Raw genomic sequence first — 27,390 nt, forward strand, 5'->3', positions numbered from 1 at the left:
TCTTCAGCTTTATAATATTGAGTATAGATTACAATCAATATATAAGGAGGGCTCCCATACAACAAACGTGATTTTTTGTTGTTGTTTTTTATTGATGTTAAGGTACCCATCGTGCGTGAGACCGACTCGCACTTGGCCTGTTCTTTCCGTGTTGTTAGGCCGTGTTATTGCGCCTCACTTTGGCACGGACGTTCATCGAAATCTAAGATGCACTTATTTAGTTGGGAGCCAATCTCCAGCCTCTTACAACCGAGCGCAGGTAACGTGAGAGATGAAATTGCTACTTTTAAAAATCTAATTTTTCCCGATAGACTATTTTCCGTCAAAGCGAATAACATTTTACCCGCATATCAGGTATGTATGTATTTTGATGGCCAGTACTTCTATTATCGTCGTTATCAACCCATATTCGGCTCACTGCTGAGCTCGAGTCTCTTCTCAGAATGTTGAGTTGGGCCAATAGTCCACCACGCTGGCTCAAAGCGGATTGGCAGACTACACACACGCAGAGAACTAAGAAAATTCTCTGGTATGCAGGTTTTCTCACGATGTTTTCCTTCACCGTTTGAGACACGTGATATTTATTTTTCTTAAAATGCACACAACTGAAAAGTTGGATGCCCCGGACCGGATTCGAACCCACCACCCTCCGGAATTAGAGTCAGAGGTCATATCCACTGGGCTATCACGTATCTACTCTATTGTATAGTTTGGGCATAGTTTGATAATGCTTTTTTAAGATACTTACGTATTTACGTACGAGTACTTACGTAGTTATGAGTATGCTTGTGCCTAGTACAGAAAATATACATAAGTAGTTATAGTTGTGTTGTTCGTTTCGGAATTTCGCTCAACAATGTCCTCTGTCCATCCAGCCTCTCACAAAGTTAAGCGACTCTCAAACTATGTGGACTATGTCTTGCCGTCAAACTCCGTAACTTTCACGACATCTTGCATTCTCTACGGTACAGTGTGGGCCAGATTATTGAAGACTTTCAGCCACCTACACAAAAAGAGGGTTGTTTATAAGCTTAACCACTATGTGTCTGTGTGTCTGTAACGCCGTATCTCTTAAACGCGTAATCCGATTTGGATGCGGTTTTTTTCTATTTAAAAGTTGGTTTTACAAGATTTACCTGATGAATAAAATGTTCATCAAAATGACTAAGGTGACTAATACCATAACTACATTATACACGGCCTCTGTGGCGCTGTAGTATGCGCTGTGGATTTACAAGACGGAGGTCCTGGGTTCGGTCCTCGGCTGGGCTAATTGAGGTTTTCTTAATTGATTCAGGTCTGGCTGGTGGGAGGCTTGGACCGTGGTTAGTTACCACCCTACCGGCAAGGACGTACCGCCAAGTGATTTAGCGTTCCGGTACAATGTCGTTTAGAACCGAAAGGGGTGTGGATTTTCATCCTCCTCCTAACAAGTTAGCCCGCTGCTTAGATTTGCATTATCACTTACCATCAGGTGAGATTGTAGTCAAGGGCTAACTTGTAAAGAAAAATAATACGTACCTCGTAAATTTCGATTGTAATCGATTTTTCCGTAGTTGGGTTAAAGTTGGCTTAACTTTTTTATATTTTTTGAAAGTCATTTCAGTCGACAATTTGAAAACTTTTACCTGGTGAACCGGTCAAAAAATAAAGCTTACTTTGTACATTTTTTATCGATGGGCTTGTAATTCAGAATGCGAATAATTTTTTATTTGTTTTAAATGCAACTTTTGAATATGAAAGCGGCCAGGGAAGCGATTTCAATAAAGATCCAACTGCCATCTGTTACATGATGTGATTGGTAATCTGTAATTGTAATTGAACATTCGTAGTTATTATCATTTTATACTGTACTAGCCGATGCCTCGTGGTTTTACCCGTAGTGCCCGTTCCCGCGTGATAAAATATAGCCTATGACACTTACAAAAACCGAGGCTAGTGGCAAAATAAATTTCAAAATCGGTTCAGTAAAACCCCCTACAATACCACAAACTTTACCTCTTTGCAATGTTGGTATAGACTGGCCAACGCACTGCCGTTTTACCCGCGTAGTTCTCGTTTCCTAGAGTGTACAGAAACAAAATATAGCCTATAACACTCCTAAATAATGTGGTTTTCTAGTTGTAAAAGAATTTTCAAAATCGGGTTTTGTAGATCCAGAGATTACTCCCTACAAAACTTTACCTGCTTATAATATAAGTATTGATGGAGAAGAGCTGTAATGCAGATTAACCTTATTTTATCTTAACTTTTTTAGTACATTTTATCTTTACTCTTTTTAGTAAGCTAAGGAATTTGAACTATGGAGACTTAAAGATGTAGCGGACATCAAGAGTTCCAATGAGCTCAATTATCCGAGTAAGTAGACGCAATTTTTTAATAAATACACTAAACGTTTATATAGCGAACACGTCATATAAAGTGCCGCCTTATGCCACCTACATGACACGTCCTCCGCAGGTGTTAAACCTCATTTGCCTGTAATTACGCCGGCAACCATGCCCTTCAGACCGAGATACAGCAAACCTGCTTGGGAGTAGAAAGAGTGGGATCTCTCCTCCCTGGATTGTCTCAATCTTAGGTACACATTTATGTGTTCCATGCGTACCCTGTCTATGTGCTATACCTAATGAGCACAGAACATAAAGAACACACAGACTACAAACACATATTCTTGTCTTGGTTTATGTTCTCGTCATTTAGATACAAACTCTTTTGTATTTTTTTGTTACTACATTCGCCCAGCAGTGTTACCCTACTTTTCTACCTATTTTCCCAAATCTAATGAAACAAAAATCTTGTACTTCTCTTTAAATAAGGCTACAAAATATCTTACTATTTATAGATTTATCACAATATTACAAACATACATGATCTTTGAAAACAAAATAGAAAAATAATCACCCAGAGCCCACGGTATGATAGATCTAACGAAAGGTTTCACTTTGGTACGATGTAGTGTAGGCAGTAGCCTAGTTGTAAGAGCACAAAATTGTACTAAAAATACAGACACGAAACGTAGTATCCCATTTGCGCCATTAAAGCCGCCAGTTCAAAGCGGTCTGTAGTCAAAACACAGACAGACAAAACTGGCCGTTCAGTTCCATTGAAACATTAATGCCCCTTTGCAATGTATCGCCGCATCTGCATATAGATCGAATGCGGTAGGATAGCTTTTTATGTGCATTGCAAATGTATTATTTTGGACTTAGTTTATCGTTTATCCAGAAGTTAACATAATGGTTTGGGATCATAAGGCCCTCGGTCCTTTTCTCTTAATTCCATGAAGTTTTTATTAGAAAACTGGTTTTGGGAAGTTGGTGAATCCTCTTGACATGCCTTAATGTCCAGTCGTTGGTCCAGTGATTAGCCAGCAAAGATGTTAGAAGATAAAAGAGGTAGGTTATACGCGGATCGCAAGTGGCATGTTAAAACTATGCTAATTAGCAAAGCTGAACTCAGTCGCCACACTGTCATCGAGCCATTGACAACGCCAACGACAACAGTTATACTTAAATATCAAATTTGGTTTACCTCTACCTCTTTTTTCTTCTAACATCATTGTTAGCCAATGTGGTAATGGATAATGATGTCCTGGGTTCGGATCCTGGATTAATTAACCGCTATGAGATACTGACTTTCTCTTTCCTTAAAAAATATCAGCCCCCGTGCGTCGAAAAAATCAGTCGGTCCTGGTCATTATAATTCACATCTGATAGTTGTCATTTATGAATTTAATATTATGACCCGTCAAACCGCATTGAGGCAACGTGGTTAGTTTTAGCTCCATAACCCCTCTACTATAAGGAAAGAGGCCAAGCCCAGTGCAGTGGGCTATTCAAGTAGGCCAATAATGTACTAGTAGTGTAGTAGTAGCGCAGTGTTGGTCGATCCCCCACCAGGTGAACCGACGACATCAATCGAGTCGCAGGTATTCACTGGATGCAGGCGGCTAAGTATCGTGATGTTTGGAAGTCTCTACAAAACGCCTATGTCCTGCAGTGGACGTCCTTCGGCTGATATGATGATGATAATGTACCTAAATGTCAATCTCCGAGATCGACGACTTAACATAATTTCCTATGCCCGTGGACTCCAGATTAAAAACTTGAAGATTACATGACTGTCTGTGACAACAAACAGAATGAGCTTACAGCTCAGCATTAATGCTGTAGCAACAAAAATGCATTAACAAGCGAAAAAGGAAATTTGTTTGTAAAAGAAAATGCCAAAATTTTCTTAGTTCGACCCAGGATCCGAACCTAAGAATTTTCGCTCCTCAGCCCAGGCTACCACTCGATAAACCATTAACCATATAATACTCATCAAAACACACTCGATGTTAATAAGCCAGTAAGTACTTATTGAGCGAAACTTTGAATTGAGGTTAATTGGCCCCGGGTAAAACAGCTCCGTAGGAACTTGCAGAGGATTTCACTGCACTGTGTACCCGATTTTACTGTTCCCAACATTTCTCAAAGATTTCAAATATAGTTCACTAATTAACTTATCAACTTTGTGCCCTAGTGTAGTAAATAAAGTCTGTTTTTAGAGTGCTACAGATCTTCAGTTTGAATTGCGCAGTTTTATTGTATCGAAATTTCAATTAAAACTGACAGACACTACACACGTAGGATTTATCTGCGGGTCCATAGCACGGATAATATTATTAAGATGAAAGTTTAATTCAAGTATGTTTAGTTGACAAGCAGTTTTGAAACGTTTTTGAAAAAGAAGTATTCCTCATAATTAAAAATATACTAAATTATATTGAGATCATCTCGTAAAGGCTTTATATGTCATCTCAATACTCAATACTCGTAATACTCAGGGTTTGAGTCCTGAGCGTCGGAACGAAGTTATTCAATTTGTAGGACATTCTGGCTGTTAAGTTGTATAACTATTCGTTATTCAAATGTAAAAAAAGACATCTGATTAGTAACAACTTTTGATAAAGTACCCTCTTCCCAACTTACATCATTAACAAGGTTATTAGAAGTTGTTTCAAACTGGCTGTTTTTTTACTGTTGTTTAATAATTAGATATACAACTTAATAGCCACAATGTCCTACAAATTGCGTGGTCCATTATCTCGTTCAGCAATTTTTATTTTCTGGTAACTCAGTAAGCTACCAGAATTTTCGTAAATAAAAAAAGTTGATCGTCTCATCGAGATGAAGCTACTGAATGAATGTTCTACGGATCCCGGACCACACTCCTTTATTTTAATTACTGCTGTAATTTTCCGAAATAAAAGAAAGTTACCTTTTTAAATAAACAAAAATTCAAAATTGGTTCAGAATATAATGAGAAATAGATATACTCGTTTCTATCGTATAAAAAGATAATTGACGGAATTATCGCTGGACATACATAAAAAAAAAAAAACATACATACAGCCGAACGTAGAACCTCCTCCTTTTTGGAAGTCGGTTAAAAAGGTTAAAGGTTTTTGTGATTACTATTACTGTACTATCGGGACCTACAGCGCCGATTGTAAAATTCTACATTATCTAATAAGGTACATTATCATACAGTAACGTTAGTAGTATATTTTGTATCCCCTTATTCCCACGGGAACAAGAATTATCCCTATAAACATGTGCCCTTTATACTATCCCTATATACAGGTGTATTATCTCTTTATACAGGTGTACTGTATAAAGTACATCTGTTAAAAAGTCTTTTATACAGATGTAATCTCTACTTGTTAATAAACTAAAAACGCGTGTCTGGCATTTCGATTCAAAGGCAAGGTGAAAGCCAATTTTTCATCGCTCCAATCAGAGTTATTCAACTTTCATTTCAACGCCTTACAGACAACCTTCTGCATCTACACATAAATCCACCCGCCTCACACCCCCGAATTTATCCCCCATCGGGAATAATTGAGTTTAATTGTCAGATCTGTTTTCCTAAATTATACAACAGAATTATTTACTAATGCCTGGCAATGAATAATGAATCACCCGACGGTGATACGCCTTCACAGATGTGCCAACTTTAATTTGGAAATGTGTGTTGGTCAGTGCTTTTTCGAAAAAAACTTACTTTGTACGTTTTATTAATCATACATCGTCATCAATGGGCTGTAACTCTGAAAGCGAATATGTTTTTTGTTTTATTTTTAAATACAACTTTTAAATGTGAAAGCTGTCAGTCATGTGATTTTAGTATAATCTGGCTTTAGTATATTTTTCTGAAATATATGTTATCATAATCATAATCATAATCAAAATATTTTTATTGGGTAAATAAAGAAATTTTATGTTATTTAGCTTCTATTGATTGCCAGCAATCTATTTTTAACCGACTCCGAAAAAAGGACGTTTCTCAATCCGACCGTATATTTTAATCTTCAATTTTAATCAGTTTACAAAAATTCGATTTTCGATTGTATAGTTTGATCGTTAATTTGTCAGTACTACCAGTAATATATTATGTGTCTTAATAAATTCCATAAAGTTCAATTGCAATATTTCTGGGGAAATAATTTATAAATATTTCCAATTAATCTTCTATAGACCTTAGAAAATATCGCCTGCTGATTTGTTGCCACGTCTAAAGACGTTTAAAGGCAATACTTCTGTTCCGCGAATCTTTGTTGATGACATTATGAATAGTCGAAGCGGCATTGTTCTAACAATGATGAATTTTAAGACATTCAAGCACTTATGAGGTACCTTTATTAACTACATCAACAGCTAACAACAGCCGTCAGTGCAACGCATTTTGGCCATTAATTAAGTAAATTTTTAAATCTATACTAATATTATAAAGCTGAAGAGTTTGTTTGTTTATTTGATTAAACGCGCTAATCTCAGGAACTACTGGTCCGATTTGAAAAATTCTTTCAGTGTTAGAGAGCCCATTTATCGATGAAGGCTATAGGCTATACATTATCTCCGTATTCCTACGGGAACGGGAACCACGCGGGTGAAACCGCGCGGTGTCAGCTAGTGACATAAAACTCTTATCTTCATTATTTTGACTTTTTTGTAATTTAATACCGATATCATGCAGCGTTGGAATCTAAATCTAATCTTCTCATATACATAAATATGTATGTATGTAACTACATAGTTACATACATCTTAACGACTACGGAATCCTAAACATGGGTTATGATGATGTAGTAGTTTGGTGAAGAGCATTTTTTGATGATGAAAAAACCATAGGCAACTAGCGGACACTCGCGACTTCGTCCGCGTTAGTTGTTCACAAATCCCTCGGGAACCATGGATTTTTCCGGGATGAAAAGTAGCCTATATGTTAATTCAGAGTAAAATCTATTTCCATTCCAAATTTCAGCCAAATTGGTTCAGTAGTACGTTAAGAGTAACAAACATCCAAACAAACGACGACGGCCTCCGTGGCGCAGTGGTGTGCACGGTGGATTTACAAGACGGAGGTCCTGGGTTCGATCCCAGGCTGGGCCGATTGAGGTTTTCTTAATTGGTCCCGGTCTAACTGGTGGGAGGCTTTGGCTGTGGCTAGTTACCACCCTACCGACAAAGACGTACCGCCGAGCGATTTAGCGTTCCGGTACGATGACGTGTAGAAACCGATAGGGCTGTAGATTTTCATCCTCCTCCTAACAAGTCCGCTTCTATCTTAGATTGCATCATCACTTACCATCAGGTGAGATTGTAATCAAGGGCTAACTGGTGAAGAATTAAAAAAAACATCCAAACAAACAGCCATACAAACTTTCGCGTTTATATATTAGTAGGATATATCTTTTATTTTAAATGAAGCGTCATTATAATTATGTTTTTGTATACAATTTCAACGTTTTAATTTTCATCCAATCAGCCGGCGCCAGTGTGTAAGCTAGTTAAAGGTTTAAATCAATTGAAAGCTCGCAAAATATATGGCGGTCCCGTCAATATTTGTCCAAATAAATATCAGAATATTTTAACGAAACACGACCCGATGCTTGTACAATGATTCTTTAATTATTTTTTACCTGAACGTGGCAATCATTTTTATGACCAATTTCCAAATTTTGATGCATTTTATTTATTTTTTATTGCTATTAGCAGAAACCTTCTATCGCAAAAAAGATACTCGTGTCTCTAAAATAAAAAATAAGATTTTCTTACAAAATCTTTCCAACTTGTTAACTTAGAAAGATTCCGATCAATTGATAATCTCCTCCTTTTTTTGAAATCGGTTAAAAATTACCCAAAATTCATAGAGTTTATTTTAAAGAAAAAATTGTAGTTGTTGTTCTAATTTTATTATTCTAACTGTAAACGTTTCGGGTGGGTGTAGAATTTAGCGAAAATACTAAATTAAATATAATTTAATACCTAATAAATCATCTATACGTCCTTATTTTTTATTACTTTACTATTTTAAAATATTATGATAATATAGTTTTAAATTAAAAATCAAAATTTTGCCAAAATTCATTTAATACTTTATTTACACTGTAATTACATTAATGTATTGTCATTAAAGATAAGCAAGTTGCAAACGTCTATGAAACCAACCAAACACCACAAAATAGTTAAAATGTAGCTTCCAAGTTTCGACCAGATACAGCAAGTTAAATAACTTGCTGTATCTGATTTTATTTATTTTATTACTTGACTATTTTAAAATAATCATGATAATATAGTTTTAAATTTATAATCCAAATTGCGCCAAAACTAAATCCGTTTGATAAATTGTTTACCATTCAAGTAGCAAGCAACTTTGAATCCAAATAAACGCTATTAAATAGTACAAATTTAGCTTCCAAGTTTCGACCACATACGGCAAGTTAAATAAAAAAACTAATAAAAATTGTATCCAATACGGATAAAGTTGTTAATACCTGTATAATTTCATAACTAACATGTATTTGCGCAGTCCACTCTCGCCTCAAGTTCTGTTATCATGTCGCTAGTACCCCAGCCAGCTCAGTATGTTGCCACTCACCGGACGGGCGCACGCTTTCCCGCTGGAAAATTCGCGCTTTTCGTACATTTTCGCCGGAAAATAGGATGTTCATGAAGTGTTGCTGATATTTGAATAGTTTTTGTGTTTTGTGAATAATGTGAATTATGGTTACCAAGTGACTGTATTATGAAGATGGTGGTGTTAATTGTTCTCGGCGTACTCATTGGTGAGTGTTGGTATTAGTTGAATGTTTGTGTGTCAATTAAATAAAGTGTATTAAAGTTAATGTCGGCAAAATGTCGGTGAGAAATTACATTCGGTGATGTTATTTTCTCTACATTGTGTGATGTTATTTGACTAATAATACTAATTTTTGCATTTAATTTTCTTTTATTTTTCTACTCATATTTTCGTATTTTCTTTTACTTTTCCTTTCATAAGGAAAGCGGTAAGTATAGTTTTCCGTGATAGCGTAAACTATTTTTCAAGCGAGTGTTTTATAAATATTAACATTTCTGTTTTTTGTAAATCTATAATCATTTAATATAATAATTTTGTAAATCTATAAAATAATATATCTATAATCCTATCAAAATCTAAAATAATGTGGATGGAAATTACAGCAAACTTAATCTCTCTATGTTGCATTTATTTTTTGGACTGACACCCATTTTGGAAGCAATTTCAAATACTTGTTCGTGCCAAAATAAATATAGCATTTTATTTTAACACAAACCAGATATTTTCTTTATCGCAATATACTATTGCTTATGCAGGTGTTTTTTTTTTTAATATTTCATTATTCTTGTTATATCCTTTAAAGTACATAATATTATCAGGAGGCTAAATCAAAGCAGCTTTAAAATTATTCACTTAAATATAAATTAGTTAAGCCTAAATAAAATAGCATAATTTCTATTTTATTTTTATTTCTTCTATTTTATTTATTTATCACAGCTCAGATAGTGTGATAGCCCAGTGGATATGACCTCTGCCTCCGATTCCGGAGGGTGTGGGTTCGAGTCCGGTCCGGGGCATGCACCTCCAACTTTTCAGTTGTGTGCATTTTAAGAAATTAAATATCACGTGTCTCAATCGGTGAAGGAAAACATCGTGAGGAAACGTGCATACCAGAGAATTTCTTAATTCTCTGGTTTCTTCTGGTCAGAGATTTTCTTCATTCTGAGAGGAGACTCGAGCTCAGCAGTGAGCCGAATATGGGTTGATGACGACGATTTATTTATATAAAAGCATAAAATTATGAACAAGTGTGCACTATGACAGTGTGACTAGACTGTACAATAATTAATTAAGTATATATTATTTTACTACTGACAGTGTACCAATTTATAATTATTAAGGTAAGTAGTCAACGTACATATCTAGTTAATAACGTAAGTAAATATAGATATTTGTTTTTTTTTTTAAGAATATTTGCCATAACTTTTTATAATATGACCAATATTCCCATTACCCTCCAACTAGTCGGGAAAGACTGTGCTAGGAGTGGGTACGACAATAGACCAACAGGGTGGGGATCGAACCACCACCCCTCGGTGATGAGTCCAACCGCTCTTACCGTTGAGCTATTGAGGCTATTTAGTTATTTACTTTATTTAGGTTTTAGGGTTTAGGAGTTAGGGTTCTTTTTTATGCTTTACAAGTTAAATCTTGACTACAATCTTACCTGCTGGTAAGTGATCTAAGATAGAAGCGGGCTAACTTGTTAGGATGAGGATGAAAATCCACACACCTTTCAGTTTCTACATGACATCGTACCGGAACGCTTAATCGCTTGGCGGTACGTCTTTGCCGGTAGAGTGGTAACTGTCTACAGCCGAAGCCTCCCAACAACCAGACCTGGACCAATTAAGAAAACCTTATTCGGCTCAGCCGGGGATCGAACCCAGGACCTCCGTCTGCAACAAACCAAACTTTTTAACCAGGACACGATCCACAAACACGACTCTTCTAAAGGTCTACAGCGTTCTTTTTACATGATGAGATTTATACATCCGTACAAGTCGAAGAATGTTGATCTTGATACTCGTATAAATGCAGCGGGAAAATTCACTCCAGTTCTAAAAACGGTGCGCTGGTTTCCAAATAAAGGCCGTTTTTATTTCGCTCATTTTTAAGCACAACTCTGCTTTTCAAGGATTAAATCTTTTAACGTTTTATTTTAGACGGCATTGTATTTGAAGAATTAAATCCATGTTTGTTTATTCGCTTTTGTAAATATTTTATTTCACAAATTAAATTTAGTTATATTTGATGGAATAGCTTAATAGAATTTATATAATGTATTTTCTAAATTATGAATCTTTTCATTTTGAATTATGAATCTCTTATTAGTTTTACTAGCTGACGCCGCGCGGTTTCACTCGCGTGGTTCCTGTTCCCGTAGGAAAACGGGGATAACATATAGCCTTCCTCGATAACTATCTAACACTAAAATATTTTTATTAATCGGATCAGTAGGTACTTTCAGAGATTAAGGCGTTTAATCAAACAAACAAATAAACAAACTCTTCAGCTTTATAATATTAGTATAGATTTAAAGGTAGGCACGTAGCTCTGCAACTTCAAGAACAAAATGTATGAGCTTCTTATATTTTACATGGCAATTTTTCACGGTTAGGATTAAATCCTAAATTAACTGGATACTATCCTCGCCCGCTAGATCTTCGATTACTTGTAGCATTATTTTTTGCTTGTAGCATTACCTAAGAAAGTTAGAGCAACATAACTCGTGTTAAAAATACATGACAAATATTATTAATATTTTACAAAATAAATGAATCAAGTCGGACTCGCCCACCGAGGATTCCGTACAAATTGCTTACGTACTTTAAATAAAGACGTACTTTAAATATTTTGTTTTATGATTTAGGTATGTAGGTATTATAGTTCAGATGTTTCTCTAAATTTGAAGAAGACGGTATAACTTGCCGAATTTCATAGTTCTTAGCAAGAAAGTCAACTTACAATGTTTAAATTTAAAAACATATATTGAGTGTTGTAATATACATTTATGGCAAAAGCCACCGTATGACTTTTTTACAGCTTTATGAAACTCTAGACCCAAAGTGAGTACATTGATTTTAATTTTAACTTAATACCGACTACTTTATACTGCAAGATAAATAGTCTTTGACAGAAATACAACAACAACAAAATAATCTTAAATGAGTTTGGTATTTTTCCTTTTGAGAAACGGAACCCTAAAAAATAGACCGTATTAGGCTGCTTTTCCACCAGATATGTACTGCGCTAAGTTGATATGGATGCGTTTGATATCCTCCAATAATTGTTGCACATTGGTGCACTGGTGAAAACGGATTCAACTAAGATATATGTTTTTTACAAGGAAGGATGCGTGCTCTGGATGCGTGCTCTGGATGCGTGCTATGGACGCGTGCTATGGATGCATGCTATGGTGGGTAATTATATGCAGAGCAGAGTACCTACAGTATGCAACGCATCTTCATAGCGCATTTTCCTCGTACAGCTACATTGCTTAGTATTGGTGGATACAATCACATATTTTCGAAGCGTAGATTTCACATCTTCACAGCATAGCTGAGTAGCACATTTCTTCAAAGCACCCTTATGGCTGTGAAAATATTATCTATACTAATATTATAAAGCTGAAGAGTTTGTTTGTTTGTTTGGTTGAAAGCGCTAATCTCAGGAAATACTGGTCCGATTTGAAAAATTCTTTCAGTGTTAGATAGCCCATTTATCGAAGAAGGCTATAGGTTATATACTACTCCCGTATTCCCACGGGAACGTGAACCACACGGGTGAAACCGCGCAGCGTCAGCTAGTACTCATATATAAATTAACTCTCACATAACAGCTCTTAACGGGATAACAGTTATATATTATCTCGTAATGTCGCCGGCGGCAGTGTCGCGGTGAGCTAGCTCATTAGTGACTCGGTGTCAGCGAGACAGATTGCTGGCTCTCAGCGCCTCGCAAACCTAGAGTAGGAGTCTTAAGACATTGCTAAGTTATATCTTATCGGCTCTACTCAACAAAATCCGGTTGTACAGTCGAATAAATAAACTTAAAACTGTCGTGATACGCCCAGTGGATACGACCTCTGCCTCCGATTCGGGAGGGTGTGGGTTCGAATCCAGTCCGGGGCATGCACCTCCAACTTTTCAGTGTGTCGTGAACTATCAAAAAGGCTTTTAAACTATCTATAGTAATATTATAGAGGTAAAGTTTGTTATAGGGGTAATCTCTGAATCTACTGAAGCAATTTTGAAAATTATTACACCCTTAGAAAGCCACGTTATTTGTGAGTGTCGTATGCTATTTTATTTTATCCCCGTATTCTCACGGGAATGTTGACTAAGCGAGTGAAACCGCGAGGCGTCAGCTAGTTTTAAATAGAACAACTTGATTTAGTATCGTTATTCTGCTTTTAATTTTAATGTTTTATCATCATCATTATCATATCAGCCGATGGACGTCCACTAGGCATTTTGTAGGGACTTCCAAACATCACGATACCGAGCCACCTGCATCCAGCGAATCCCTGCGACTCGCTTGATGTCGTCAGTCCACCTGGTGGGGGGTCGACCAACACTGCGCTTACAAGTGCGGGGTCGCCATTCCAGCACTTTGGGACCCCAACGTCCATTGGCTGTTTTGTTTGAGTGTGTGTATGTGTGAGTGTATGTTTGTTCCTCCTTCACGCTGCGGCTATCGAAGCGATTTGGTTGAAATTTGGAATGTAAATAGATTTCACTCTTACTTTTCATCCCGGAAAAATCCATGGTTCCCGTGGGATTTGTGAAAAACAAAATTCCACGCGGACAAAGTCTCGGGCGTCCGCTAGTAGATAAATAAACAAGTGATACAAGATTTCAGTTTCCTTTTGAGTTACGGAACTCTAAAGTTAATTTATTAATCAAGTCTCTCTCAGTAAATATGTAATCGGTCTCTTTCTCTGTCAGCAAAACAAATTGCAGTTTCCGCCGCTTACTGTAGATACGGCTTACGGGAAAATCTTGGGCGGTTCCTCGAGTTTAATTATACTACTTTATTACTTTACCTACACAAAAAACTTTTATTATCTAAAGCCTGCCTTTTTATACAAGTTACGTTAATAATAAGTTTTATTTTTTTTGATTTAAGGAGTGAATAAATTAGCAACATTTTACTCGTATTACCTAAGTTAAAAATACCACTAAATATGAGTTTTAATTAAGTGGAATCATATTAAAATAATAATTTTCATGAAACTTGGGTCTGTGAATTTAAATTAGATTTAGTTAATAGTTTACTAGACCAGTTAATTATTTTATATTTTTGAAATCCCGCAACGAATTATATAGCTTAACAAAGTAGGAGATAATTTCTGGAAGTTAAAATAGACTGAAAATGACAAGAAAATTGTATATGAGCCTCCGTAGCGCGGTGGATTTACAAGACGGAGGTCCTGGGTTCGATCCCGGCTGGGCCGATTGAGGTTTCTGGCTGGTGGGAGGCTTCGGCCGTGGCTAGTTACCACCCTACTGACAAAGACGTACCGCCAAGCGATTTAGCGTTCCGGTACGATGTCGTGTAGAAACCGAAAGGGGTGTGAATTTTCATCCTCCTCTTAACAAGTTAGCCCACTTCCAACTTAGATTGCATCGTCACTTACCATCAGGTGAGATTGCAGTCAAGGGCTTACTTGTATAGAAAAAAAAAATTAAAGTACAGGAAAGACATTGATTCGTTCGACCGTGTAGAGTTTTTTACGTTCCTGCAACTGTATGGTTTGTCTAAATGGTGTTTTATTGATATCATTCGATAGCCCTTGAAGTGCCCTTTTCAACAATATATAGCCTATACATTTGGACTTGACAGTTTGACGCGTTAAGGCCGACCTTTGATTGTTTTGTGATGTTAGTTTTATACTTTTACGCAATTTCGTCTCAGTGTATGTATTTTACACTAATGTTTTGTATTAACAATAGATAGGTTCTAAAACGAGCTAACGATTAAAATTTAAAGGAAAGTTGTAGCTTCTCTGAATCAAAAGTAAATACTAACTGGAAATTTTGAAATCCGACAAAATGACCTCCAATTATCAGCGCTTTCCTCCCCACTGCATATGACTTATCATAATTTTATCTTAGTGTATAATTTTTTTTTGATTTTTCAGATATCAAACGGTGTAATTATATTTTGAATAGATATGATAGTTACGTAGCTATTATAGCAAACTGTATCCCCCGATTTTCGTACATTCGTTGTTTTCGAAAGACACCCCACTATGGAAGCAATTTTAAAGACTTATTCACGTCAAAAATGGCCAAGGTAGAGCAGGTACGATCACGGCTCTACCGTGACAATATTTGTACCTATGCATTTCTCGATTTCTATTTTCTCATTTCGTCCTTTTAGATCCCTTTTTTACGTAGTCAGGTTATAGTTTAAAATACTTTATTATTTATATAACGATGTATGCACAAATTTACAGTGGGTGACTCGATTTCGTCTCTTTTCTTTCTTGAACGCAGCGTTACAGGTTGGACTTTTGCCTTCGTTACCTATTATTACCATAATACGTAACGGGTATCAGCGACAGTGATTGTACCATTCTTTTATGGAAACACCTCGAGCAGGTCCCAGAACTGGGACCTTGGGTGACCTTGGGTGTAGATTTAGGGGATCCCTTACGAGTAGAATGTATAAACACTTACCTTCCCTGCCCGACATGTTCCCCATACCCACACTAAACAATTTATGATAAACAATAATTACAACACAAAACATTATTGTACAAAATCACTAACTCGACTGGCAGCGTGACGGTGTCTACGCTGCCTAACAAACAACTGAGCGCAAATCATCAAAAACCCTCTTATTTATACCAACACTGATACCTCCCCTCTACAATACCACATGTAATCGGATACTTGTAACATATACTCAATAATTCCATGCATTTACAACTTAAACTTGCAATATCAAAAGCTTGAAACTAATTTGATAGCTTAACAAAGTGGAGTATCGGAGCTAATTTCCTTGTACATCAGTCAGTTTCAGCGCTGGCCCGCTGCGGCGGCACTGAAAGCCAACTCATTAGTAAACGTTCTTGCAATACATTCGTACTGCGTGGTGTAGAGTAAGACTAATTGCCGCTTTGCCGCTGTGTTCTGTTATTATCTCTTGTATACGTTTGATACATTTCGACCATTGACAGATGTAATTAATTTTATATTTTATGATATACAGGTTATTATCATTATCATAAAATATTCCGATCCTTCAAAGCCCAGTGGATATGGCCTTTGCCTCCGATTCCGGAGGGCGTAGGTTTGAATCCGGTCCTGCATGCACCTTCAACTTTTCAGTTATGTCCATTTTAAGAAATTAAATATTACGTGTCTCAAACGGTGAAGGAAAACATCGTGAGGAAACCTGCATATCAGAGAATTTTCTTAATTCTCTGCGTGTGTGATGTCTGTCAATTTGCATTGGGCCAGCGTGGTAGATTGGCCTAACCCCTCTCATTCTGAGAGGAGACTCGCGCTCAGCAGTGGGTCAAATATGGGTTGATAATGATGATAATGATGAATAGCTGCTACGATATTAGCACTACGCCGCTGCTACGCCTCTGCTACGAAGTTCTACGACATTATAGTTGAGGAAGTTGCGTATCGTTATTTTGTGATTTTGACCGTTGTTCTATTTTAGTTTCTGATAACCCAGCTCGTGTTATTTTAGAAACATATATATTTTTTTTTAATTTTTAAATTAATTGCACAGATTTTGCTTGGTGGTAAGCTTTGGTCGTAACTACTTATACGAGTAACCATAAAAAGGTACCAGTATAAGGCTTTTCTTAGTATAGGTAAAACCTTTTCAACCGAGTTTGAAAATTTCCTTATTTAAAAATTTTACATCATGAAAGAGTTATTAGAAATATTTTTTTTTAAATCAAGGGTTATTAAAACACGAATGCATTAAAAAATATAGATGTTTTTTTAAAGGCTTCCACTGAAATCCAGCGCTGCAGCCAGCTGCAGATTTATACTGAGTGGGAAACCTTTATTTTTCAGTGCGCTTTTTTATAACAAAAAAGCTTAGTTATAGTTTTTACTGACCAAATAAAAATCAAGTCGATGAGCCGTGATAGCCCAGTGGATATGACCTCTACCCCCGATTCCGGAGGGTGTGGAGTGTGGGTTCAAAAATTGATCCGGAGCATGCATCTCCAACTTTTTAGTTGTGTGCATTTTGAGAAATTAAATATCACGTGTCTCAAATGGTCAAAAACACTCTTTGCGTGTGTGAAGTCTGCCAATCCGCATTGGGCCAGCGTGGTCTACCCCTCATTCTGAGAGGAGACTCGAGCTTAGCAGTGAGCCGAATATGGGTTGATAATGAAATAAAAATATTTTTCTTTCTTTCTTTTATATCAGAAACACGAGTATTTTAATACAAAAATAACTGTAGAAAACGGGACTCAACGTTTTTATGAAAATTATGTTTTGAGAAATCTTTCAAGATCTTCGAGTTACCGTACAATTTTGATTTTGATATACTAGGAGTCAGAATATGCTCTCACTTAACTGTGAAATTTAAGCCATTCTGCCCCACGAACTAGGGGAGGAGGGAGGTCGGTCTCTTTATCTTGGAGCCAAAACTTTTATTAGAGAACTTTGAGCGAGGCAGTATCATAAAATATACTTGAGGTCCCCTCTCTATTCTAAAGATCTTAGCGTATCTAAATTACTATTTTATAGGATCATAATTTCGGTGATTTTCTGCGAGCCAACCAATTTTCTATAAAAAACTTCTTTGTTAACTTTACTTTTTATCCCTTAATATATTGGATACGTACTCGTAATTTTAGGACTTGACCTAAAAAGGCTTCACAATTTTAAGCTTATTAAGCAATATGTGCTGCAATAACTTCTTTTACGAGTATTTCTATAAAATTAGAAAAGAAGGAGAGTTTTTAGAATTTAAACTATATTGCGTATTATTCATATTGATTTATAATGAAATACAGCTAAAACTCACGTCATACAACGTCGGACTATGTCTGACCAGTTTCGAATCCATACGGGGCCCATAGTCATGAGCTGGTTCTTGCAACGCGGCGCGATCCAACGATCGTCGGGCTAGTCGAGCATGCTCCGGCGTTGTGTCACGTGAGTTTTAGCCGTGTTTCATATTAAATTAAAATTAATATGAAGGAGAGTGTTTACACGTTATGAAGGCTCCTTAACCTTACGCCCGGTCACAAATCCCGGGTTCTGTTCGGAGTTTCTCTCTATAGCCATATATACGATTATCCCAGTACCTGCAAGGTGAATCCATAGAAAGTTAAGATTCGTAAAGTGCTTTTCAGATAGCATGGGTACGGTGACATTTACCTTATAGCGTTCATAATACGTACTATTGTCGTGGATCGCGGCAAACTTGCAAGAGTGAAACGAACTGTCACCGTACCCATGCTATCTGAAAAACACTTTAGAATGTTCGACTCAATAAAAATATGGTGTACGAGCAGAAAAACAATTTCTAAAGTCTTTCTTAATTTAATGAAAACTTATGTTCATATTAAATGATTTCTTACATTATGATAAAAATATGAAGATAAAGTAAAGTTGCAAACTTAAAATTCAGGTAACCTTTGTGTCAGTATACATCAATACATCGATTTTAAAAAAAGAACAATAGAAAGCCACGTTATCTGTGAGTATCATAGACTATATTTTATTCCCGCATTAGTACGAAATTGGGAACTACGCGAGTGAAACCGCAGGGCGTCTGCTAATAAAAATATCTAGTTGAATACAGCAATTTGTTCTAAAGCCTTTTCGTTTATACAATCCTTATATTACGACTATAGTAAGATTTCCCAAGTTCGGTTATTGGATTAATAAGCAAAGTTAGAATGCTTATTGTGCGCGCGCTGAGGTAAGCGAAGCTATAACAATGGCCTGGCCTTTGAGACCGACGGGATATTGCCGGAGAAATGCATTGTGGTGCAAGGGGACGCTTGTGTTAACAAACACGAAAAATATCCCGCCAGTGGATGGAACTTCTGGTTGAGATAAGAAAAACTAAAGTCGTTTAAACTTCGACTTTACGTACTGACAATATAATATTTATTTTTATTGTCTACTATCAGATGGTTTTTTAAACTTCTTAGTTTCTCCTCTCAAAATAAGAGACTCTTCAATAGTCCACCACGCTGTAGCCAATGCGGATTGGCAGACTTTACACACGCATATTTAGACTTGGTCGTTAACTATGGGCCTCATAAGAAGGCTCAGAGTCACACAGCGGGCGATGGAACGAGCTATGTTAGGAGTATCTCTGCGTGATCGAATCAGAAATGAGGAGATCCGCAGAAGAACCAAAGTCAACGACATAGCTCAACGAGTTGCGAAGCTGAAGTGGCAATGGGCGGGGCACATAGTTCGAAGAGCCGATGGACGTTGGGGTCCCAAAGTGCTGGAATGGCGACCCCGCACTAGTAAGCGCAGTGTTGGCCGACATAGCTCAACGAGTTGCGAAGCTGAAGTGGCAATGGGCGGGGCACATAGTTCGAAGAGCCGATGGACGTTGGGGTCCCAAAGTGCTGGAATGGCGACCCCGCACTAGTAAGCGCAGTGTTGGCCGACCCCCCACCAGGTGGACTGACGACATCAAGCGAGTCGCAGGGATTCGCTGGATGCAGGCGGCTCAGTATCGTGATGTTTGGAAGTCCCTACAAAAGGCCTATGTCCTACAGTGGACGTCCATCGGCTGATATGATGATGATGATGATGATGACACACGCATAGAATTAAGAAAATTCTCTGATATGCAGGTTTCCTCACGATGTTTTCCTTCACCGTTTGAGATACGTGATATTTAATTTCTTAAATTGCACACAACTGAAAAGTTGGAGGTACATGCCCCAGACCGGATTCGAACCCACACCCTCCGGAATCGGAGGCAGAGGTCATTTCCACTGGGCTATCACGGCTCTTTTGTTATTTTTTTATCAAACTCTTAATAATAAAACAAAGCTAGCTATGGTTACAAAGTTCCATACTTACGTACAGTAGACAACTATTAAAAAACTTTATGGGCTGGAGTAGGTCTAGACTTACAACCGTTCAAATATAAATAAACATATTATAAAAATATGAAGAATATGAAGCCATCAGGTTAGATCATGGTCAAACGCGAGCCTATTTGCATTAAAAAAAAAACAGGCAATATTTCAGCTTTTCCATATTATTCCATATATATTAAACCAATTACTACAATTACTAATAATATTACAAATAAGTAATGTTTGTAACAATGAAGGGGGTAGTCTCTGGACTTAAAAAAATGTATTAATAGAAAGCTACGTTGTTTGTAAGTGTCATAGGCTATATTTTAACCCCGTATTCCCACGGGAATGGAAACTATGAGGGTGAAGCGTTGTAGGATGTAACCTATAAAAGCTACAATGGTCTACACACCATAGTTGCGTACCGTACTTACCTATGGCAAGAGAACAGGGTGGCAATGCTTCAGGTTTTAAACGATGAGGAATATCTGGCTATCACAGACCCTTAGTTCAAAACTTTTAGCCGTCTATAAAAAGCTAACGCTAACAAGGCTCAACTAAGTTCAACTTAGCTAAAGTTATTCAAGCATATAATTATAATATAATTCAGAAAACATCCCCTTTCTGAATTTATATTTAGCCTTATCAAAAGTCTATATTATTTACGTCTCTTAAACAGAAAAGATATAAAAAGAAATACATAAAGAAAATGAACAAAGGCAAAGAGTAACCGGCATACAAATGAAATGAAATTAATACGAAATGCTGATGAGGTCGCCCCTCATTACCGTACCCTGTGTAAATAATAAAATAGTGAATAAATTATCATATCTTTATTTCGGTAAAAGATTCAGCATAAGATACTTGGGGCCTGAGTGTGAAGTGAAGGATATTATTTGCATCACAAAAGATTCTTTTTATGTACTTTCTTTTCCTTTCGCGTCTTTCTCCAGTTGTTCTGTTTTGTTTCACATTATTCACCTGTTTTTGTAAATTTCATTCTACAATATTAGCAAGAGATAAAAATATATATTTTTTTCGATATAACTAAGACAACTAAGTGTCTCAGCACATAGACTAGCAACTGATTCATGCAAAATTGGTGTTAAAATATTCTGTACTTTTTAATATTGATTGATCACTTTCTATCAAGTGAGCCTATTATATAACCTATTTACTATTTTGGTCTTTACTCGTATTGTCAACCATTTAAAATTAACATCAAATCAATTGATGAAATGTCAATTATCTACTGTGTGATATCCACTGGCACTGGCAAGATCAACTGGCATCGCATTCAAAACAAACTCAAGTATAAAACAAGGGCTCCTAACGCATCGAAGAATCAACCCATAACAAACTCAGCCGGGTAAATAAAGAAATGTCTTAAATTGAAAAATAATTTACGGCCTCTGTGGCGCAGTGGTATGCGCGGTGGATCTACAAGACGGAGGTCCTGGGTTCGATCCCCGGCTGGGCAGATTGAGATTTTCTTAATTTGTCCAGGTCTGGCTGGTGGGAGGCTTCGGCCGTGGCTAGTTACCACCCTACCGGTAAAGACGTACCGCCAAGCGATTTAGCGTTACGGTACGATGCCGTGTAGAAACCAAAAGGGGTGTGGATTTTCGTCCTCCTCCTAACAAGTTAGCCCGCTTCCATCTTAGACTGCATCATCACTTACCACCAGGTGAGATTGTAGTCAAGAGCTAACTTGTAAAGAATAAAAAAAAAAATAATAATATAAAATGGAACGTTAGTGCAGTTACCCTACTAGTTGTTTATTATTATAAATTATGGCTTTATATAATTTATAATAATAATAATAATAATTTTTCTTTATTAAGGATAAAAATCCACATACAAAAGTATAATAATTTAAATATACGTCGTAAATTAAACTAAAATATTAAAATGACACGGTATGATATGTTATAATTAATGAAAAATAAAAATAATTCGTAATAAAATTGCACGTCATCTTATAACTAATTTTACCTACTTTTTATTTGCGTCCCGGTGAACACGTCGCCAATGGTCAAATATCGGGCCAGACATGTGCTCACCGATGACCGTGAGGATGACGTTGTTTGTTTGTCTGAGTCTTTCCCAGAAAGAGGCTATGCGATTTCGTATAATCGCAAAAAAGTCGGGAACCTTCGCCTCAGCAAACACCTAGGGAGTCGCATTAGGATGCGGTATGCATCATTATATTGCACCCTAATGGTGCTCATGGATGATCTTTTGTATTTCGTCCATAGTTGACATGTATAAAAACATTGGCAATATGCACGAAATAGCCTTAATTTCACGTCCACACTACATTTGGAAAATCTACGAGCAAGCATGTTGCACCGAACCGAAAGCGCCCTTCTCTCTCTTTCTATGTCTAAGTCATCCTCAAGATCACCCGTGAGGACATGACCCAAATATTTAAATTGCTTCACTTCCCGAACTGCAGAACCATTCAAATAAACCTGAGGCACTCTCTCCGGACCTCTTCCAGATCTAAAGACCATCATTTCAGATTTAAGAACATTGTATTTCAACCCATGGTCGTTAGCATAACGACCGCAGATTGAAAGGAGTTTTCTTAGCCCTCTGATTGAAGGACTCAGAAGCACCATGTCGTCTGCATAGCTAAGATTGTTTACACAAACGTTTTCGAGATGGCAACCAATCTTAGTGCTTCTGAGCTCTCCTATCAGATCGTTTATGTACACATTGAAGAGATCCGGGGAGGTTAAGCCACCTTGGCGAACACCACAGTCTAGTCTAAACCCACTAGACAGTGTTTCACCCCACCTTACATGGTTAATCTGGCCACCATACCAGTATCTCAACAGACCTACTATTTCGCTTGGCACCTGGGCCGCATGCAATTTGTTCCATAGAAGACTATAGTTTACCAGGTCAAATGCGCGATGCTAGAAAGCATGCATACACGGATGTGTCCCGTTGGGTATAATACTGCACTATTTGTTTTAGGCTGAAAATAGCAGAATCTGTTGATACACCGGGTCGGAAGCCAAACTGCGAATCATCAATATTAATAAATTTCTGCAGTTCGGGATGCACAACTCGCTCCAAAATCTTTCCTATTACAGTACCTAAGGAGATAGGCCGGTAGTTACTAGTAGCGCTCAAATTACCCGTTTTATTCTTAACAATAGGTATAACAATCGTTTTCATAAGGTCAGTTGGTAAATATGAATATCTTAGACACAAATTAAATAAAGAACATAGCTTTGAGGATAGAACATTACCTGCACACACTATGTGCTCAATACTCAAATTGTCGTGACCTGGTGACTTACCTCGTTTAATTTTATTTACTGCATTTTTTATGTCGACTGGTGTAAGCTGTACATAATTTCTAGAAAGGTTTTTGGACGAGGGCGTTCCATCTTTAGGTGCTTCTGTATTTAAAGGCTCTAATTTAAATTTTTTGCAAAAAGATCAGCAATCTCCTTAGGCTCCTGTAAATTTTCGACAGTTAAGGGCAATTTCTGTTTACCGTTAAAGTTTTTAGTTGCATTCCAAAATTTAGCAAAGTTTTTTTCTTTTTTATGTGTTGCAAGAATATCTAATTTAATTTTTTCCTCATTTCGCTGACACCAACTTAATTTATTTTTGAAAGCTTTTCGACTTTCAATCATTTTGTCATATGTACTTCCAGACGAAGGCTTGCCCGCTAAGAACCAACTGTTATAGTAAAACTTTGCGTTTTTGTGATATTCGTTGACATGATAATTCCAACCGATAATTGGCTTATGTAAACGATGACGTCCACCGGAACGCAAATTAGAAGTTATTATATATATAACTACATACTTTTAAAAACTAAATATTCAAGATCAACTGACATCGCACTCAAAACAAACTCAAGGATAAAACAAGGGTTCCCAACGCATCCAAGAATCAACCCACAACAAACTCAGCCCGGTAAATAAAGAAATGTCTTAAATTGAATAATAATTAATATAAAATAGAACCTTAGTGCAGTTACCCTACTAGTTGTTGGTTATTATAAATTATGGCGTTATATAAATACATACTTTTAAAAACTAAATATTCAAGATCAACTGACATCACTCAAAACAAACTCAAGTATAAAACAAGGGCTCTACACGCATCCAAGAATCAACCCACAACAAACTCAGCCGGGTAAATAAAGAAATGTCTTAAATTGAATAATAATAATTAATATAAAATAGAACGTTAGTGCAGTTACCCTACTAGTTGTTGGTTATTATAAATTATGGCGTTATATAAATACGTACTTTTATAAACTAAATATTCAAGATCAACTGACATCGCACTCAAAACAAACTCAAGTATAAAACAAGGGCTCCCAACGCATCCAAGATTCAACCCACAACAAACTCAGCCGGGTAAATAAAGAATATGTCATGAATGAAAATCTAGAACATTCCATTTCCAGTGCAATGCGTCTATTACTGTGCTGAAAGCTACCTCATTAGGAGGCGAGCCCTGCGGTGCGGCGCGATGTCAACGAGACAAATTGTGCATCTCTGCCAGAGCAACAACTTCACTAATTTAACAAACCAGGTAGCAGTTTGATTAATGCGTTTCCTGCAGGTTACAGCTAATTAGCTCTAAACTTACCTTCAACTTTACTATCTTGTTGCAAGGACCGCTTCGTCTTCGTACCATTTCAAGTTAGTGAAGATCTTAAACCGCATCATCGTTTAATATCAAGTGAGAACTTGCATTAATTGCAGGTAATTTTATAGCTATAAGGTTGTTATTTATTTTTTCGTTTTTTAACAACCCATATCCGGCTCACTGGTGAACATTAGTCTCCTCTCAGAATGAGAGGGTTTAGGCTAATAGTCTACGCTGGACCAATCATTGGCAGGCTTCACACACGTAGAGAATTAAGAAAATTCTTAGGTACGCAGGTTTCCTTAAGATGTTTTTCCTTCAACGTTGGACGAACTTATATATAACTAAAGTAGGAGATGCAAACCCCGGACCGGATTCAAACCTACCAGTAGGTACGTCCTCTGAATCTAAGACAGAGTTTATATCAAAGGATTTCCACCTATATCACCCATATTGACGATGTATTCGAGGTATGGTTGTGTATGTTGCCAACACGATCGTGCGTTCTACAAGAATACGTTGCGTTCTACTCTGCACCAAGCGCGCTGCTATAGAGCGAGTACACACTAGGCGTTTCGAAGCACGCGCTTTGATAACGCGCGATTTTAGAGTAAAGGGGTTTTTCGAAGGTGTACACCTGCAAGCGTGCGCTTCTGATCAAGCGCGCGGCAAAAGTCGTCAAAATTTCGGTCGAACGCGCGTTACGTGGGTGTCAGCTGCGCGCTTGTAGATACATCCACCGCCCTTTTGTACATTTGAGCGCGCACTTTGACGTCCATTTCTGAAGTGAACCAGTAGTAGGGATACCTTGACTGCGCTCGTAAAACACCGTACTGAGCGAGGTGTATGTGCGCTCGATAAACGCAACGCTGAGCGCCTAATGTGTACTTGCTCTTAGCCCTCACACTATGTATTACAATTTACTTTGCGGGGTATGTTTTGTGACGCCCTAATTTTCTTCTGTTCATGTATAGTATTATTTAGTATTTGCATATTTAACCCACATGACACATTTAAGTCTTTACTAACCTTTAATATGTAAATGTTCTCTGTACCAAATAAATAAAATTAAATGTAAAGAATAAACTCTTGATCGATACAGACAATTATTTTTTTGGTGTAGATGACAGATATAAATAAGCCCTCATTCGCACGAGAGCTTTTTAAACGGACGTTAAAAAGTGTTCAAATACAAGAAATGCATTCCCAAGTATATGTTCACACGACAGTATTTTTAAAGCAGGACGCTTTTTTTCGAGCAGCATTTTAAATTTTGGGCGTTAACCTTCATTTAACGTCCCTTAAAAAACTTTCGTGCGAATGAGGGCTAATGCTAATGCTATGTAAAACCATTCTGATTTTGTGACGAAAACAAAATGATGGAAGCAAATAAGACATATTTAAGTAAAAAAATAACATGCTCTAATAAAAGAAATAATATAACATGAATTCATAATAATTCAGTTTTAGAAAAAAAAGTGAACAAGCTAAGAATAATGGCGCACAAACGAAATTAGGCTCAGCGAGCGGGTCAAATTAAAATTAATATGAATTTTGATGAGTTCTTTCAAGATTCCTCATTAGGCGCGCCGTGTAAACAGCAGAATGGTGAATAAATTATCATATACTTTATTTTTTGGTGAGAAGAATTACAAATGAGGTACTTGACCTTTAAATTAAAGAAGAATATGGCATAATGCTGGCCTGCGTAGTTTTAAATCATAAAAGATTTTCATTTGAATTATTATAGTCGCTATTCTAACAGGATTGATGATTCCTGTGGTTCGACTGTTCGGATTTAAATCACGAGGTACTAGGTTGGAGTCGAACTATAAAAAAGATGTTCTTTTTTTAAAACATCATTATCCTATAGAAGATCCTATAGAAGATCCTATAGAAGAGAAGAGAAGATATGTATTAGAAACGACCTTTCCCCATCTGTGAATTAGATGAAAAGTATTTTATATCAAAATTAGGATGTTCAAAAATATGTTGCGAGTAGGTTGCCTAAAAATTCCTGGCCGTACTATGATTAATGATTTATTAACTATAGTTAATAATGGTTAATAAAAGTTTGTCCAGGAAATTTAGATTTTTACAAAATTTAAATAAGCTAGCAATCGCACCATTTCACAAAAGTTGGAAGTTTATCTGTCCGTCCTTTCATCACAAAGTGTACACAACTTTGAAGTTTAAGTCATGGTTGTTTTGGGAGATATTATATAACTAAAGTTCAGACCCTCCATTGTCCAAGTATAAAAAATTCTCCACAACACACTATGAGAATATTGAAATATGAGAAATTATGAACCCAGATTTTAGACATATAGCTTTAGTATCCCTTCGCTAAACATCCTAAAAGTATCATAGACAGTTTTTTAGAATTTAAACTATCGTGAGTTTTATTCATATTAATTGAATATGAAACACGGCTAAAACTCACGTAATATTGGGTCGGAGTATGACAAACTGAGAGTTTGGATCGTGCCGCGATGCAAGAACCAGCTCATGAATAAGGGCCCCGTATGGGTTCGAAACTAGTCGGGCATACTCCGACCTAATATCACGTGAGTTTTAGCCTTGTTTCATAATCAATTAATATCATAGACAGCATGAATAGACAAAGGGTCTGACCATCACACTTGTACGTCAATATGCGTTAAAGCAACTTACAATGGATACTGTATGCCTAGAACGTGCCCATTCACTGTGAAGATAATTACGTTGTCAAAATGTCAGTGTAGAGGGACTCTTAACAAAAAGGTAGGCGGGAAATTGAAATAAAATAGTAGTTCAACTAACTC

The 27,390-nt window shown here is 36.8% G+C and overlaps 1 protein-coding gene across 1 annotated transcript in view; it reads left to right on the forward strand.

The window, feature by feature from the left end:
* Positions 1-8,861: 8,861 nt before the first annotated feature.
* The window catches only part of LOC112049789 (uncharacterized), a 104,870-nt gene continuing 86,341 nt past the window's right edge, over positions 8,862-27,390 (forward strand). Inside the window, exon 1 of the mRNA XM_052884209.1 lies at positions 8,862-9,115. Coding sequence (XP_052740169.1) covers positions 9,076-9,115 — 40 coding nt within the window. The 5' untranslated portion in view covers positions 8,862-9,075. The remainder of the gene's footprint in view (positions 9,116-27,390) is intronic.

Source organism: Bicyclus anynana, chromosome 11, assembly GCF_947172395.1.
Source record: "Bicyclus anynana chromosome 11, ilBicAnyn1.1, whole genome shotgun sequence".
Classification (NCBI taxonomy): domain Eukaryota; kingdom Metazoa; phylum Arthropoda; class Insecta; order Lepidoptera; family Nymphalidae; genus Bicyclus; species Bicyclus anynana.